Genomic DNA, 18,951 nt, shown 5'->3' with positions numbered 1-18,951 from the left:
ATGAATATGCACACGGATAAACTTTATATTTGTATGTATATAATGAAAGATTTATTTGGAAACATCAAACACATAGCTTCAATAAACATAGAGGGTACAAATATTTATGGGACTGACTGTAGTGTTTCAATTATTGCTACAAATATAGGTGTATTTATTTGAAGTAATATTAATGTTTATTAGGATTGTCAAAAGGGTATGGCTTTAGGGTATGGTTAAAATAAAAAGCATCGAGAGCCTGTGGTTTAAATTCAAGAATGGAAAAGATTTAGATAATAAAAACAAAGATGTTATGTAAAAAGAAAATGTACACGATAAGTGCACCATGGGCGAAAAATGTGTCCAATGCATTATAAAATAAACAACCAAACCAACTTTGTTTCTCTGTCTTTGTTTCTCTGTCTGGTGCTACTTGTCCTCTTAGCATACTCTTACTCTGTGAAAGATCATCAAAGTATGAAGCTCATCTCAACCCTTAAAATTCATCAGATATCTGACAGTGTTTCTGACTTTCGAGCAAATTAGAAAGTAAAGAGTCGAATCATGATAACATCGCGAACAGCTCTAGCACCTTGTGAAGCCAGAAAGTAGCGCACATTAATGGCTTAACATGTTACTCAATCGTCACTTATCGTCTTTTGTGGCGCCACGGTTAACGACACCTGCTTCACACACCTGCGTCGCATCCTGCTTCAATAAATGGTGCCACCAATGGAGTTTATATAACAAGATTTCGGATATGCTTTGAACAACCTGTATATATGTCACTGCGAAAATCCATCCTTATTCATCTTTCAGTCCACGGTTTTTAGTTTCATTTCCTATTCTTTGTGTCTCCCTAATTCTACCCGTCAATCTTTATCCATCCCTAGTTTTCAATTGCTACACGTTTCTCTCTGATTTTAACAGTTACCCATCCTCTCTTTTTAGTTTCAATCGTGGCTCCACTCACTTTCTGTCTCTCTAGGCCTGCATGTCGCTCTCTCTATTCCTAGTTCTACCTGTCACTTTAAAGCTTTACTTGATTCTATGCTCGACTGTTCGTAGCTCAACCTGTCACTCCCTGTTTTTATTCTTGTCTCTATCCCTTCTATTTACCAATTTCTAGGTGTACTTGGAATTCTTTATCTTTTATTTACCCTGTCATAGTTCTACTTGACTCTCACTGGTTCCATCTGTCATAAGATAGTTATCACTAGTTTGACTTGTCCTTGAGTCTTTCTAGTCTTTTGAGCCTTGAGTATCTTTTTTTAGTTGACAGATGATTCTATACTTTGCTTTCCATCACTGCCTGACTCTTTCACTTTCTATTCCTATATGGGTATCCTCACCTATAGTGTCTCATCATCCAGTGTCTGAAAATGTACTGGGTATCCTGAATCGTAGTGTCTCTGAGCCATAGTGTCTTTGAGTCATAGTGTCTCTGAGCTCATAGTGTCTCTGAGCCATAGTGTCTTTAAGCCATAGTGTCTTTGACCCATATTATTTTTGAGTCATAGCGTTTCTGAACCATAATGTCTCTGATTCTATCTCCATCTACCTCACCACTTTCACATCATTAAATAACTCAACACGTATTATACTTCATCTTGTTGTGTTCCAAGGAACCACCATACCAACTGTATTTATTTAACATTTCCACATTTCATCCTCTGACGTTACATTTGTTTTTCCTTTGCAAGTAGTTGCACTTTTCGTCTTCCTCGGTTGGTCTCTTTCCCAGACCTCTCCGCGTTCTCCGTTCTCCTGCCAAGCGAACGTGTACACGTGTGCCCGAAGCATTTAGGTGTGCTCGTTTAATGCCAGCCGTAAGGAGTTTCTAATAAATATTCGATTAGCTGATTTATTCCGTTGATCCCGCGGGGGATTTAAAGGAAATAGTTGCGGCGTGACGAAACGAGTCGAGTGACTAAGCGCACTTTCGGCGTGCCCAGTCCAGTTTGGTTTGTAAATAGGCTGCAGGGTCTTGAGCAATCTGTTTTTAAATATATGCATATCGATCATTTGCGGCAACAGTGATGCAGCTATTCGTTCGATCGTAGACGAGCTCCGTTGCTTTTAAGCAGTGTTATTTTTAAAATATATTGTACTGACACTTTCAACTTTTTAATCATTTTAAAACGATTTTTCGTTTCGATCGAAGTTATAAAATTCTTCTTCTTCGCAATAATGTTTCACGGTAGAAATAATTATTTCAGAGTTTTCTTTTTAAAAACTTTCATCAAAAAAAGTTAGAAAATACAGCCAGCCCCATATGTGTATATTCGTACCCTCTACATGCTATTGAAGAAATTTTATTAAATAAATTTTCTATAATAAATATGTACATATATAACCTGTTATTTAATTTAAACAAATTTCTCTCATAAAAAGGGTACGAATATTTATTGCACAAACTGTACACATTTCTACTAAACATTTTAGTAGAAACTTTATCTGACATCGTCTCCTAAAAGACGAACAATCCTTTCCAGCACCGAATCAGTAAAACTCAATAAATAATAATTTACTTTAACTTAAAAACGCCGGAGCAGTTTCTGTCCGCATTTCTCCCTACAAAAATAAATCGCGAACATCAAAACATGGGCGAAGCAAGTTGCCTAATTGTTGCAGCAAGTGAATTACACCTCTTTCCCGATGCCGTTTAATTTCTCTCTTTTTACCCGATCCCTCGCCCTCCCGTTTCGCCGCGTGAACTTCGCGGATTAAACCTCACGAACACGTTTAGCGGCGTCCTTATCCGCCATTAACCATGTCCGTCCCTCCTCCCCCTTCGTTCCTCTCTCTTTTTCGTTTGGCTTCTCACCTGTGCGTGTATACGTGCTCCAGCTAACCCTCCAACGCGTTCTCCTCCCTCCCACTTCCCCACCTTTCCGCGGCTTTTCTCACCTGTACCGCAACACACGACCGATAATAGCGTTTCCTTTTTTTCTCTTCGAGCCGCAGGTTTATTAAGATTATTGAAAGTGCGGCTCGTTGTAAATTAACTCAAAGGAAGCAATTACGATATTTACAATCGCTTCTCGAAAGCATCTGGCGCGCGTTTAGCCTCGCCGTTCGCGTGTCCTCCGCTCTTTAAATACTTACCTTTTGCCGAGTACTTTGATTCTTTTTCGAAGGCCTTACCCGGCATTCGACGGAGGAATTTATTATAATTTATTATAATTCGTAACGCTTTGACGTCGGTGGCACTCGAATCGGAAGCTACGATCGCTTCTACTTTCTATTGAAGTCTTTTGACGACGGACCGTTTCATCGAATTGTGACGCTTTCTTGCCGTTTGAATTTGTATTTCGTTGAATCGGTAGAGGATAATTGTGACGGCCGAGAGTGGTTGTCAAAGATACACCGTGCTACAGGGATTCATTTATTTTTATTGTGAGGCTTTGAAGACCTCTTGATTTGATTTTAAGACGTTACGAGGATTAGAGTTGCAGGTTGCAATTAGAAAATTTGTATAATTTTGAACGTCCTTGATACTAATGCAAGTGTACTTGTATTTATATCTGTTTACGTATTAATTTTTAATTTCTGTTAACCTTCTTAATACTTTCTCTTCCATTATTTTACGACGTTCCCATAGGACGTCAATTTTTTTCGAATCAATTGCATAGAAAATTATTGTCATTGAACATCCTTGATACTAATGCAATTGTACTTATATTTATATCTGTTTACATTTTAATTTTCAGTTTTTGTTCACCTTCTTAGTAATTCCTCTTTCATTACTTTGCGACGTTCCCTAAGGGTGTTAATCTTTTTTCGAACCAATTGCATAGAGAATTATTGTCATTGAACATCCTTTATACCAATTCAATTGTACTTGTATTTATATCTGTTTACATATTAATTTTTAATTTCTGTTAGCCTTCTCAGTACTTTCTCTTCCATCACTTTGCGACGTCCCCTAAGGGTATTAATTTTGTTTCGAATCCATTGCATAAAAAATTATTGTTTCTTCTCTTTTAATCGTTGTTTATTGGACGTATCCTTCGGTACGTCTTTATGGCTTCGATCAATACTTTCTGGTTTGCACTGCGCTGAAATTTAATCAGTCTTTCTGACCGCCGACGCGATCGCCATCAATAAACAGTCCACCGTCGAAAACAAAGCTCCCATGTAGAAAAAATGTAATTACCACACGGTTAATTTCAATTACATGCCACCGACGCGAATCGATACAGAAACTGCATAGGGGAGAAGCTTTTCCTGTCAATTAAACAAATTTTTTATTTTCGTCGAGCTGGCATTTGGATTTACTCAAATGACACAGAATAGAATTGAATGCATATTCTTAAGGTTAATTATGTCATTGCTTATTTTTTTACATTGTTATTACATTGTTAATTATGTCATTGCTTCAATAAGAAAATGTACTGAGTCAGTAATGTCAGGAATTGAAGGGAGTAGCCCAGTGACAGTTTGAGAGGGAACAACTGTGACACTTTGGCAGGGATGCTCCTTTGATCTCAGAAAAGCGATAGAAGGCCACTCAACAAACTTTTAATCGTTTATGTTTGTTGAAAATATTTTTGACGTTCTATAAACTATAAATACATTATTCAAATACTTTTTAGTGTAACTAAAGTAGATAAATTTAAATGGATATTAGCCACAAGCCATTGTAATTAAAATAAATGCGAAATGATTTACAATTAGAATAACTAATTCTCACGTCTAACAATAATTATAAACACCATCCAGCATTAAACGTATATTTTAAAAGATTGTGTCTTCTTAATTCTTGTTTATATTTCTTTGGATATTTTTGTCCTTGGTACACTAAAATATTTAGAGTCCTGCCCAACATCGTAACAATATTATCTATACGAGGAGTCCGTGAAATATTCGATAAATCTGAGTTGCCCGCTCGATTCCAGCTGAAATATCGAGCACAAAGGGTTAAATAGCAAACGAAGACGAATGTTTAATCGCGAACCACTCCACCCTTCCGGTTCTCGTACCCGTTGCTTCGTTCTATCCCCCGCCCGAACTCATCCCTAGGTTCGGAGTCATCGGTTCTTCGCGCTCGCCCGGTTCTCCATTAGCATATTGTTTTCGCGGATTCGACGAAATATCACCGCGCGATGCTAATGGCTCGGCCTGCACTTTTTTCGGCGGAGCTCGACAGTTGGTCATACGGAGTTAAATTAAAAACATAAATCCCACAGAGGCATCTACCCGAGCCGCCCCCGCGTCGGGACGCCCGGCGTCCCTTCCCCACCGCTCTCGACCCCCCCCCACCCTTTCCACCCCTTCGCTCGGCTCGTTTACCCGCGATTCCCGGCGGAAGTTCTCCTGTTTACGGTCACGAGGTTTTTTCGAACGCGCCGCGACGCTTCGATCGCTAATTTCATTTGCGAGCCGTCGGACGTCGCGATGCCCTCCGTGGAAATTTACCCTGGACAAAGGGTGGGAGCAACGGGCGCCAATCGAGCAGGAAGGGAGGGGAACGTCTCGTAAACATCCCCTACACTTTCGTTTTTATTTTAATTCCCGGCTCGGAAGTTTGACGAACGTGGAATTTTCAAAACCTTTGTGCTTTTTTGGAGGGATGTTCTTTTTATGTTTCTCGGGGATGACTTCGGAATAGTTAAATCTTTGTACTGTGAATGTGTGAACAGGAACATGAAATAGTTCATTGTGTTACGTAAAATAGTTTAACTTTGAAGATGTATCTTTTTTGGTATTATTGGACTTGAGTATAAATTATTATAGTTTTTTTGAAGAGTCGACGCCACTGCAAACATAAAGAATTTATGCAGTGGTGTCACTATCAAAATTTGTGGGACATCAGAGTGCAAAGGGTTAAATAGTTGCTTGTGAAATTGTCGGAGTGCGTACGTTTGCGTCAGATGTGGTTTGTCAAACTTTCAAAAGGTTTGGTGTGATGTCTTGTTTTTGAGGAATTGTTATTACATTTTTAAAAAAGGGGAGCACTAGTGTAAGAGCCATGATGCTCCCATATTCTCAAAAAATAATAATTGCAGAGGTCTGTACATGTTTGAATATGTGTATCACCATGTATGTTGGATTCTATGACCCTTTACATCCTAGGAATTGTTTATCAAAACTTCATTTAGTATTTAAGCTTCGTTGCATTTCATTCTTGAACCAATTCTGCGCATATGAACATGTGTATGGATGTATGTGCGTGTATGTTAGTCTCCGTCTGCAATTATTACTTTTGTTGTACATATTTCTACATATTTGTACATGCTGTACATGTTTGAATATGTGTATCTGCATATATGTTGGATTCTATGACCCTTTACATCCTACGAATTGTTTATCAAAAATTCATTTAGTATTTAAGCTTCGTTGCATTTCATTCTTGAACCAATTCTGCGCATATGAACATGTGTATGGATGTATGTGCGTATATGTTAGTCTCCCTTTGGCCTCGTGACTCAAGTAAATCTTATCAAACACGCACACCATATGGCGTGGTGCCTTTTACATACATAAAACAGTGTTGTATTAATTGTTGATAGAATCTTGTACGTATAAAAATGTCTATGGGTGTTTTACATAATATTTCTGATACCAATAACGATGAACGGTTGGCAGCGCCATAAAATATTAAAGCTAACCTACAACACCAAACCTAACCTAAAATATCAGATTTCCCTTTCAAGTCGTCCGCAGAAACAAAATTCGGCCTACAAAGCGCCACCAGCTCCCTATATTATTCTATATTCAAAATACTCTATCCTAAAATCATTTAGCGATCATTTCTTCGCTCTTCAAATTTTTTTCCGAAACACTCGACCGTCAATCTCAAAGCAATTTTACAAAGTTTCGTTGGATTAATAACGTGGTAAATTCTGCGTGAAAACGTGAAAACGTTGCCAGCTTTTTTTGTTCGACGTGGAAGAGGGGCAGCTGGATCGGTCAGCGAACCAGTGGAGATGAATGTCGAGGTTGAGGGCGGTCTCCCGCGACGAACACTTCTGTTTACGATGTTCCGGTTCCAGTTTCGCGACGCTTCGATGCGGAGGAAGTTTGCCGAGTTAACAGACGACCGACAGGCGTGTTTTGTTTTAATATTTGATCAGAGCATGATCGGGAGGAGCGTATTTGCGCCCAGCGTGAGATGGAAATTGAGTTTTCTCGACGAAATCGGCGAACGTGTTCTGATTTCTGTTTTTCTGGAGGGCGGGACGACGACTAAGCGTTCGCTACGACGTTAACTAGAATTTCGTTCGCTGCTAATTGCAGCCTTCAGCCCATAAAGTAGGTTTGTGTCTACAGTCAGTCCTGTAAATATTCTCACCCGTTATGTCTATTACAGAAATTTATCTGGACCAAATAAATGCTTCATTTATAAATAGGTACACGAATAAACTTCACACGTTGACTACAACTTTTCTGTATTCGTAATGAAAAACTTATTTGGGGACATCTAGCATTTATTTTAGACTTTCTTCTACAGTTAGTTGATCATTTCAAAGGAGATGTTACTACGAACATGTTTGTATCGTCAGGTCTTGTTTGTAAATTTTCTTTACTGTACAATCTAAAAATTTTAGAGGTTAAGAAGTAAAATTCTTTAAGTCCAAGCTCTGGAAATTTAATGATAATGGGTAATTTTAGGAATAATTCTTAGAAAATTGTACATCTTTCTTGACACTAGCAAACGCAATAATATAGACTGTCTTTTACGCGGCAACACAGTCACGTGACTAACTTCGCGCTAGAGCATGCGCGACAATAGCATTACACGCCAAGATCGACAGATGGCAGTGGCAACAAAAAAATCCGCCAAATTTGAATACATACATATCCTTAACCTAGAAAAGACTGAATCATTAATATTTCAAACAATCGTTTGAGTCAACTGAACCAATATACTCATTCCAAATTTCAAGAGTTCTAACTTCAAAATAATACAGTTTGCTATAGAAATACAAATTTGCATACATAGCAAGGATATACGATCGTCTTCGTAAATTCTAAATCAAACCGCTGACGATATCGTATGAATATCTAATGTTCGGTAAGAGTTCTTCTATCGTTAGGAATTGTCATCTTTAGGAACTGAAACATTGGTTTTTAATTATGATTAAACGTCGCGTAACACAAAAAGTTGTGATACATTCTCTCTAGATTTTTCTATCTCACGTTGATAGAATGCATATTTAAAATGTGGCTATAGCAGAGGAAAATAGAGCACTGGGTAAATTGATCCAAATTGAAGTCTTTTCTAGAAATTAATTTCTAGAAAATCAATACGGGTTTTTTAGAGTATATCAATTCCGAGTTGAACAATTTTTTACTCGCATATGAATAAATTAAACAAATTTCTCTCAGTTTATAAGATTCGTATATTCATGTTGCGAAAGAAAATATCTGAGTTTGCTGAAGAACATGGAGTAATTATAATATTTAGGTACTAGATAACAAAACATGACATTTTTTTAAGCAGTAATTTTAAAGAATTAAAAATAGAACGTAGGTAGAGAGTGGCAATATCGTGTTAGATGCTCCACTTTAAAGTTTCAAGCGATTGAAAATTCTAGTCAGGTACTCTAAGCACTCCTTTTGAGGGTGACTCCCAGAAATAAATCTACGAATAGAGCTTAACTTGCGAACAGATTTTCTTGTCATTCCATCCCCTCGAATAATAATCAAAACATCTATGAATTTTTCTATGAATATTCTATGAATAAAAATTGTCCAAGGCCTCCTGCGATTTTTCTTTGGTCGATTTGATTTATTAAAACAGTCTATCGATGAGAGAGCAAGTTTTGTCGAACCTGAGCGGAAACAGTCTGCGTGATTACAGGTACAAAAGCGGGGCGAATCATCTGACGGACTTCATCGGGGTGGAACCCAGCAAGAAGCGAAAACGACGAACTTCGTTCACCCCGCAGGCCCTGGCACAGCTAAACGCTCACTTCGACTTACAGACTCATCCTAGTGGTAACGTTTCTTCTTCCATTTACATAATAGCGTTTGCTGCGCTCTTCCTTGCGCTTGTACTAGATAGCATGGTAATCGACTCGAGTAATCAGCCGAAAAGAAAAATTCTTATTGTAACAAATTCGATATTAAGAAATCTGCTGAAATATAAATATATTTTCCTGGAAGGCAGTAACAGAAAATAAAATAGAATTTAGGCAATATTATATCGAACACTTCTTTAGTTGATGCAGGGTATACAGGAGAAAATAACAAAGGTTAATAAAGAATATTAAATGATACTATGATGGAGTTGGTTGTCAGACTACATTTATTTATAATAACGTTCATTTGTTTAATGTATACCAGATTGGACGTTTCACGCAAACAATATGTAGTATATTTAATATTTTAAATGATACTATGATGGAGTTGATTGTCAGACTACATTTATATATAATAACATTCTTCATTTGCCTAATGTGTATCAGATTTTAACATTTCACTAAAGCGATATGCAATATTATATTAAAGTTAGTGGATCTCTTTAAGCAACCAGTTAAATAAAAATAGTTTCCTTGATATTCTCCACTGGCCATGTGTATGTAGCATAATCACACTCTGATAGGAAAAAGAAGCATTGCATAAAGGAAATAGTAAATTATAAATATTCATTCGTGTCCCACAATTAATTTTGGTCTATTTAATTTCCAGGTAACGATGTCACAACATTAGCGCATCGTCTCGGATACGATCGAGAGGTGATAAGGATTTGGTTTTGCAACAAGAGGCAAGCTCAGAAGAACGCCGCGCGGATGATGTCGAAGACTATCCACTAAAGCAACAGCCCGCAGCGGAATTCGTCCCAAGAAAGGAAACAGTGAGCAAGAAAAGCTTTAAGGACTCGATCACACGTTGAACAGAAGTATTCCACGAGATTTGAATCACCTAGGACATCAGATTCCCTTCCCTAAAAGGAAGACAACCGAGTCTAAGTGTCGTATTATTGAAATATTACGATTAATCGGTGCGTTAAGGGAACACTTTAAAAATTCATGCTTTTCAGCCAGCGCCGGGCTTGAATTTTTAAAAACACGCGCCGTAACCCCCCCGGTCGGCGTAAAGATCAATGTGATTTTCAGGCGTATACGAGACCCACCTGTAAATAATTTTAATCTACGAATATGTGATGTACAGGAGTCGAGCGACGGGTATTGATAATTCTGTCCAGTCCTCTTCGACTCGTTCGATGTCTGATCGCATCGAAAATCGCGAGTCCGAACGGGTTTATCGACGGTAGAAAACATAGGTCGCCTTCCTATTGACAGTCGATTAGGTACCAACCGATGCTACCTATTTACCGACGTACGGTAAACGAATCCTTACACACCGACGAATGGTACGCGAATACCAGCCCATGGTAAAACAGAGTTTTAAATTTTGCGAGCCCCTGAGCGACCTCTTTCCAGGTGTTCGCCGCGTTTTATCCTTTTGATATTCGAGAGAAATTTCTCATGGGCTGCGACTGTGCGCGACTGGTCGATCGGGCAGCAATTATTACGTCTGCGTCTCGATTCGTCAATTTAGGGTAAGGAATTCCGCAAGTAATCGCACAGATAATACTAGTTCATAAAACAATTGAGAAGCTTCCATCTACCGAGAATCGTCTGTCCAAAGAGGACGAAGCACAAACGAGGATCGTACGAAACGTATGATGATCTTGACGGAACGAGGTTATCCTCATCCGAAGAATGCATCCAGAATTAAGGAACCACAGGATGGACAGTGGGTCCACTGAACACAGAAATGAAGCAACGAGAACAACAGTATCAACTCAATACCACCACGTTCATCATGCCACATATATGATAATATATATACACACAAGGATACAATTCATTTGTCGAGGAAATAGCAACGGAAATGTTTTACAGTACCGCCGATATCGTTTATGACGATCGTACCAATTTAGTTCTGTTCTTTGTCGATCGAACGACCATTTTTCTTACGGGGCTTCGTTAAACTGTTTCCAACCGTATTGTTCTCTGGGTGTGCTCGTCTGTAAATTACGCGTGTATCTCGAGATCTGCTAAACGAAAAAAGAAAAAGAATAAAAATAAAGGAAAAGGAAAGGCGAACGGTAAAGGTGTAAAGAAAAACGAAGAAATGGAACTGAAGAAATCTGTAGCGAGTAAAATTAAATGCAATAACGATTTTGAAAGTATACTGCGATCGTAAGAATCCTCCTGAAGCTCTTAAAATTGTATTCGAACCAGAAAGAAAGGAATGTAAAAGGCGATCGAGGTTTCTGCAGGATAGGAAGAAGAAAAAAGGAAACACTAGTCCGTAATAATCTGCCATATACGAGGTATACCTATTAAACATTTACGCATCTTTCGTTCCTAAATGTTCGATCTACATGCCCGCTGGTGATTGAATCGAGATTTTGAACTGAACGTGTCCCCGTCTGTCGCGGGGAGTTTGTAGCCGAATCAATTAATTCAATTTGCCCTTTAATTGGAGACACGCAGGTTCCAATTAAAGCAGGAACTAAATACCAATGATTCGAATGGATTAGAATCACCTTTAATATGAGTTTCAAAGCGCTGACCTGCATCTTGGTCGGAACCGAATCAATTGGCCGCTCGAAGTCGCTGACGAGAGGCTATCCCCACCACACTCACTGGCCACGCCCTCCAGTCTCCACGCTCCGCCCTCCCGTGCCGCCTCTTATCTCTTTACTCCGCCCCCACGGTCACACAGAACTTGCAAACCTGCTTTCTATCCTTCATCTAACGGAAGAAGCTAACAAGGAGTAAATATTGCTCTAAGCTTGATTTGCAACGGCAGAAGCGACATTGAGTAATCCAGTTGAATTCAATTCGTCCAATCTGGGCAATTTCATTCGAGTCACCCTATACAAATTGTTTATAATAAATGCGTTCTAATACACGCATCACATGCAACGAGCAGAAATGTTGTACGATTCTGATTCGGTTGCAAATTTGTCGTGCGACAAACGCAGACTAATTCGAGCCGATGAATCACGCGTTCACTGCTAAGGGGCGTCGATTCGAATCGATGATTCGAACGTTCGAACCTGTGGGCGGGGCCACGCGACGATCATGGACGAGCTAGTTCCACAATTCCACGGACGAATTCCATATTTACGCATCCAGAGGAATGATTCTTTCGACGTGCGAGCGAATATGCGATTATTCAAGCTAAATATCGACCACGATTGACGATATTAGTCATGTACTCCCGGTAATCGATAGTGATAATAGCGTTTCTTTGAATGCGTTCCCGCTTAAGTAAGAAGTTCTTTCTTTCACGCGTCTAACTGAAGGTAAATAGTCGTTTAAATAGCGCGCCACCGACGTTCTCTCGGACATTTTCCTTCTTGTGTAATAAACGATACTCTAGGCGACACCCATCTCTCATAACACGACGATTTTCTTCGATATTTCAAACTCGATTAAATAATTACCACATATGACTGTGCGTATAAGAGAAAAAAATAACACACATATACACACACACATAAACAGAATGTACTATCCGAAACTACCCTTCCCGTTGTATCGAGCTAATCATTACACGATAACTGCAGCCAGACGACGTCGAGTGGTCGTTCGAGGTCATCGGAGAAAGGGGGCGCGGCTTTGCGCCCCCACCGGCCGCGTTAGGCCCTCCCCTTCGCGCGTGGACGCTCTCGATTCGCGCCCGACGCGTCCGGAGGCGGGAGGCGTGGCCTCCGACTACCAATCGCGGTCGACTCGACGATATTAACCACGAGATTCTTACCGAAACGTAGCTAGGAGCGCGAGGGTAGCGTGTACATATTAAGGAGACACCTAGGGACTGTAATATTAAATAAAAGCTACTAATACTTTTAATATCGTAATAGCTGCTAACAGCTACGACGATTCATGGGAATGAAAATTTACATGGTTTAACGAGATAAATTTCTAAGGGTAATGAACAAAAAAAAAATATGAAAAAAAGGTAAATTACACACGCGTACTTTAAGGTGTATATTTTACTCCTACCGTTACGATACGATGCGAGCAAAGTGATCTGTTCCTAACGAAGCACATTGTGAAAGAGATATACAAAACGAACAAAAGTTTAAAAAAAAAAAGAAAAGAAATAATAAGAAAGACGATTACAGAACAAAAGGCGAGAAGTGGATGACACGGTGTAGTAGCATACGAGCGAATATGGCGGCACGGTTCCGGGGGAGGGATGGGGAGGAGGAGGGGAGGGTTGAAGGGCGGGGATACTATTAAAAATTCAAAATTTTGAGTACTGGGGATTGGGAGGGGGTAAGTTGTCATTTTTAAATAAAAATGTGGCGAGAAAAAATAAACACGTTTGTACAGAGATATTCCGGTTATAAAATTTTGTTATACGAGAGAAAATAAAGGGGGCGGGGGTTGAGAATGACGCGTGCGCAGCGGATGTTCGCGGACGAACAATGACAAAAACAATGTGAGAGAGAGAGCGAAGCACTGAATAACGAAAAAGAGAGAGAGAAAAGTTTACGAATCTTGTGTATTTTCTTCGTGAAATTGATATTCAAATAGATCATTACGGAAATATAAACATGAGTATTACACACAAAAAAAAAAATCGTGAATTGTATTCGTGAGTGTCATATTTCTAAGGAAGATAGATCCACGGGCGAATGTTTTATAACAGTTTCCGGCCGAATCACTTGTTCAGGCTGTCCAAAAGTACGCGGTGAAAAATAACGTTACCAGGAGGAAAAGAAAACACGGAACGGAAACAAAATACACGACGGACACACGAAATAGAAAAAAAGGAAAAGTAGAGAAAAAGAAGAAGAAAAAAAAAACGACGACGACGAACCACGGGAAGACGGAATTTTTTTCGTTTGCAAGCGAAACAAGAGGAAACTGCTTCTGAAACATTGCCCAGCGAAACCAAAGTTCCTACTACGTTTTATAAAGTATATAACTGAACTGCAGAACTTGAATTGTACATAAACGATGGTTAAGCTAGCCAACACGATTCACAAATACAATCAGGCGAGTCTTGACCACGTGCGAATGACAAGATGCAGGGTCAATTGATTCCACGTCGCGATTTATTCATGCGGGCGTAGATCCAGCGTGAGAGGATCGATCGTGGATGAAACGAGAATAGGAAACAAACGGGCGTAAAACGGTCGGTGAATTCGCCTAACGCCTTTTCGATCCTAAAGACGGGAGACAATTGATCGTGACAGCGCATTAAACGACGAGCATACGATACATACAGAACACACGCAAACATATACGTTGCGACAGTGACACGTGTTCAACGTAACACACGCATACGTTGGCATACACACAGTTACATTTACACACTCGGAACAGTTGAATGCAATTAAACACATTAAGTATACAATTAAATTAAGCAGCCGTAGCTTTAGCTTGAATGTTAGCACCTAGACACACGATGTAACATTAAACTACGTATTTAAAAGTGAACGGAGACGAGAATCCTTAGCGGTTAAGCGAAAAAAATACCTGTGTAAAATCTAGTAGGTGTCCACAAGAATAAAATAAAAACATATATTGTGGTACAAATCACACAAAGATTGCATACCTTCAGGCCCTGACTGCGCATTCCACCGACTCTGTACATAATACACTATGTACGTCGCTCATTTATGTATGATTTCTATGTATAACGGAATTATATATTATTTACACGATTATGCGTCCGAACTTTCTGAAATTATTCATCAGTATCTCTTTGAACGGAAGCCCTGGCGATTTGCAGCGAAAGCACGCCTACGTCTTCGAAACTTTCTTATCAGGCCAAAGGGAGAGATATATTTACATCTCCATATTTACATCTCAATTGTGTTGGATTTGTACGAAACGGTAAGTACTGCAATATCGTACAATTATTTCGCTGGAGTGCTCGATGTCCTAACGTCTAGGAGGAGGTTATGTTTGCATAGCTTCAAAGTTTCGTAGTGTCATTCGGATCGCTGTTCGTGACCAACTCGAAATCGGGCTTGGATGCTGGCACGGCTCTGTCCGTCTTCCCGGACCACTCGATGAGACCGTAGCCCACCATTCCGAGACAGAGGATTCCCATGAGGACGTAGATCTTCATGTGGGTGCAGAGGTAGGGACTGTAGGCGTAGGTGATCACCGAGCCAGTTGACTCCCACAAACGGAAGTTCGAGAAGGCTGCTTCCTCTTTGCCTGGGAATAGTATCCCAGACAGGGCTGCAAGCGTGAACAGTGGAAATTATGGAGAAGACAGATGGCAGATGTAGGGTACAGATGATAGGGTGATTTAGAGCGGTTGTGATCAAGTGTCAGAAAAGGTTTGCATTTTTATAAAAGGATCCTCTAATCAGAGAACCCTGAGGCTAGTAGGAATTTTATATGAAGCGACGATGATTATGCTCGACTAACTTTATTAATAAGTTTTAGGAAATTGCAAGAATTGGTATAATTGACATCTCAGATGATACTGTAGAAAATGGCAAGAAATGATAAAATTGACAACTCAGATGGTACTGTAGAGAATGGCAAGAATTGATAAAATTGGCATCTCAGCTGATACTGTAGAAAATGGAAAAAAATTATAAAATTGACATCTCAGCTGATACTGTAGAGAATGATCTTGCGAATGATCTTGCGAATGATCTTCCAATTGCGCTCCTATGTGCACCTAGATGAACCTACGTGAACCTAGATGAACCTAGATGTGCCTGTACATCGGAGTGAAAGGTAACCTACCTCCAGTCGCTAAGGCAGGAAACTGCATCCTCTTACCCACAGTCGACCGATAAAAACTCTTCCATATCACGGTCGATATAATGCTAACAGGATATCTTCTTTAGCAGTGAAAGGTAAGAACATGGGAAATATCTCAACCCTCAGATGCTATAACTATGTTTCATTGTAGCTACAGTACGGGTTTAGCAATTCCGAGGTATTCAAGTTATAGACTGTCAATATAAAGTAATGCAAGGCAAGAATTAAATGATTATACACAATGAATAAATGCAAGTCTGGTACATTAGGTGTTATAGTCAAGTTACATGACTTTGCACCCTTATAAATAAAACTCCCTCACTTTATCGTTCGACGATGGAACTGAGGTTGCAATTCTTTTTCGATTAATAGAATAACCTAAAGATAGTCAATGATGATTACTGTTTCGTGTAAAGTTTTTAAATTATTCTTTAAATTATTTTAATTCCTGCCTTACCAGTAAACAGTAAGAAGTATCTCACCATAGTCTCTATCGATCCAAGATGGATTTAAAAGTTGTTGCGATGGAAGCATAAAGATTTTTCAAATAATCAAAATAGAGAATCCTTTTCTTTAAATTTTCTTTAAATTAATAACATAGAATGACGATGACTGTTTTAGGGAGCCTTCAAAGAAGCCTCCGTAGTTTACAATTGCTGCTTTTGACAACCGATCGCCAATGTAACAGACAGTATTGATATCGGCTTAGCTCCAGTTTTAATTAGTGTCTGTCACATTGTTTGGAAACTTCGAACAATGTGGTAGCGAATCCATAGCAAAGCCTTCGTGTAACTGACAATATTCTTGAAACATAAATCCTGTCCGCAGACCCTATATCTGGTATGCGAACTGGATAGGAAAGAGACTCAACATTTCAGATCATGCACGGATCATTCCATGCCAAATCGATTACTTGTGAATTCGAGCTCAGCGTCGGGAATTTAGCTTGAGTTACACTGTGAAGTCTGTACGAAAATAGAGGTTCTCGCTACGGGGCGGCGCGGTAGTATCCGGCGTCTGATAGCCACGCGAGCGTGAGCCACCGGTGGTACACGTCGGCGTGAACGTGATAAGTCATCGAAATATTGATTTCGAAATTGTTTAAATAGGACAACTGGACTCAAACTTTAAACTAAATTGATTATAGCACAAAACGAAAATCCTATAATTAAATTAGATAGAAAATAAAAAAAATCCTCCCTTGGACTGTGGACTTTTCTATTTTTTAAATAATGTTGGAAACAGTAAACTGCAATATATTCGAATCGTTGGGAATTTCTAGGCGTGAAATGATTGACTTGGCATGGAATGATACTTGAGATGATTACCATTGACTTGCACCAGCCACATGGAGTCGCAGATCCCCCATAAACCAGACATCAGGAAGAACGTGGCGGTCTGATTAGGAGTCGGTTTCCACTGCAACAGGAACACTAAAATCCCCATGTGAAGACAGAAAGCGAAAATCATTAGAGGCTTTCGTCCCGTCAGTTTCATTAGAGACCCAGCGCCTAATGCAGCTACGGCGTTTGTGATCCCAAAACAGATCATCACGTAGCCAATGTTGCTGATTCCCCATGCGCAGGACACGAAGGACTAGAACAAACCGTTTGAGCGAATTACTAAATGAATTCTAGGTAGACCATGGGAATTAAGACTATAAAAAAGATTGAAAGTAATGTTCATGTTATAATATTTGCAGAATAAAATAAATTCCTATTTAGGTTCAATTTTTGTAGGCACGTTTCCGAAGATTTTATTATTGGATAAAGATCCGCAGTCTAATTATGACACTTGAAAAGTTTTCAGGGTCGATACATTTAGTTCTTGAAGTACAATTTCATTTTGTAATTTAGATTTTATTTTCATTAATTGAGTTGTTCATTTCACAAATCGATTAATTCTATAAATCAAGATGTTGAGAAATAAATAAATTATTATTCAATGGCTAAACAAATTTTGTCGTTTAATGGTGTTAATTATTATTATTCAGGAAAGATTTCATTTTGTAATTCAGATTTTATTCATTAATTTAGCTGTTCATTCCATACATCGAAAAGCTGAGAAATAAATAAATTATTATTCAATGGCCAAAAGAATTTTATCGTTTAATGATATTAATCTTTATTATTCAGGAAACTTATTATAAATATGAAAAATTATGACTATACCAAGTGCTTTGACATTTAAATTTAAGATTTTTGAAAAAGTGGAGTTAATTAATTTCTGCAGTGAATTTAATTGGAAGGTATTTTTAATAACAATCCGCATTTTAATAATCAGACCTAAATTTACTCACGGCATTGTAATCGGCGAACAGAAACGCTTGCTCAGCTCCGATAAAAATTATTATAGGCAAGATGAGGAGCTGACTCTTTTCCTTCAACAGATTCAATGTCACGGCCAGTAACTTGATCCCAGACAATCCTGTTCCAGAACCTGATCTCCCTCTATTGTACCTGTCGGTGTCACAAGACGCACATCAGACCATGACGCATCGTTCTCGATTAATTATTGCATTCTACTCGCGGATTAACGCTCTATTCATTCGGTCTTTGCCAATCTATACATGTACGATGATTTACGATCCTATACGCGACGCGTTTCGCATCGGTTGCAAATCCAACGCGGAACGTAGGATCGCGGACCACCCTAGACACTCATATATCTCGGCTTAGTCGATTGCCAACGGGAATTTTTCTCGTTTCTTGTTTTCCCGCCGAAGAAAAATTCGTATATTGTATGTACTCGTGCGTTCCGGTGATCGGAAACTCCATACGCGACTCGCGTATTGGTTTCCGATATTTCTCTGATGAGAATGATTCTCATAACGCCGGCTTCTCCGCGAAACGACGGACGATGCACGCCCGGAACCATTATTCTCTGGATCGTAGTAATTAGGGATTTTAGGAGGTCTCGGCTTTGCGATAACAATACGGGGATATTTTTCAGAGAGTTGTGATTCATGATTTCATTAGGTACGGTAGTTTTGGATGGAAAGTATGAGAGTTGCGTGTGATAAGCTTCTAAAGCACTGTTCGAAATATGCGAACTTGAACTTGAATTTGTAGTAGAGTTCGATGCTCGTTGCGACCATGTGCACAATTTGAGGCTCAATATTCTTGGCTCTAATTATAATTTCAGTTAATATTGTTATTGAATTTCGCGCCTTACTATTTTTCAGATTAGATGCTAGGCTGCCACCTACTGAGAGAATATGAAATACGTTCTGTCCCTTTCTCGTGCCACGTGCAATATG

The 18,951-nt window shown here is 39.2% G+C and overlaps 2 protein-coding genes across 13 annotated transcripts in view; one reads left to right on the top strand and one right to left on the bottom strand.

The window, feature by feature from the left end:
* The window catches only part of LOC128878469 (POU domain, class 6, transcription factor 1), a 280,305-nt gene extending 265,675 nt beyond the window's left edge, over positions 1-14,630 (top strand). For 6 of the 9 annotated variants that reach the window (XM_054126698.1, XM_054126695.1, XM_054126692.1 and 3 more), the window contains 2 exons: positions 8,774-8,925; positions 9,619-14,630. In XM_054126698.1, coding sequence (XP_053982673.1) covers positions 8,774-8,925; positions 9,619-9,743 — 277 coding nt within the window. In that variant the 3' untranslated portion in view covers positions 9,744-14,630. The remainder of the gene's footprint in view (positions 1-8,773; positions 8,926-9,618) is intronic. The other 3 variants (XM_054126696.1, XM_054126699.1, XM_054126693.1) reach the window with 1 other exon arrangement.
* Positions 13,444-18,951, bottom strand: part of LOC128878470 (UNC93-like protein) — a 31,674-nt gene continuing 26,166 nt past the window's right edge. For 3 of the 4 annotated variants that reach the window (XM_054126701.1, XM_054126702.1, XM_054126703.1), the window contains exons 5-7: positions 17,992-18,151; positions 17,021-17,288; positions 13,444-15,155 (exon numbers count right to left, since the gene is read on the bottom strand). In XM_054126701.1, the coding sequence (XP_053982676.1) occupies positions 14,884-15,155; positions 17,021-17,288; positions 17,992-18,151 (700 nt within the window). In that variant the 3' untranslated portion in view covers positions 13,444-14,883. Of the gene's footprint in view, positions 15,156-15,674; positions 15,758-17,020; positions 17,289-17,991; positions 18,152-18,951 lie in introns of all 4 variants that reach the window. The other variant, XR_008457410.1, reaches the window with a different exon arrangement.

The sequence above is a fragment of the Hylaeus volcanicus genome, chromosome 6 (assembly GCF_026283585.1).
Source record: "Hylaeus volcanicus isolate JK05 chromosome 6, UHH_iyHylVolc1.0_haploid, whole genome shotgun sequence".
Classification (NCBI taxonomy): domain Eukaryota; kingdom Metazoa; phylum Arthropoda; class Insecta; order Hymenoptera; family Colletidae; genus Hylaeus; species Hylaeus volcanicus.
The sequence above is the reverse complement of the archived record's forward strand: the minus strand, read 5'-3'. Positions and strand labels throughout refer to the sequence as shown.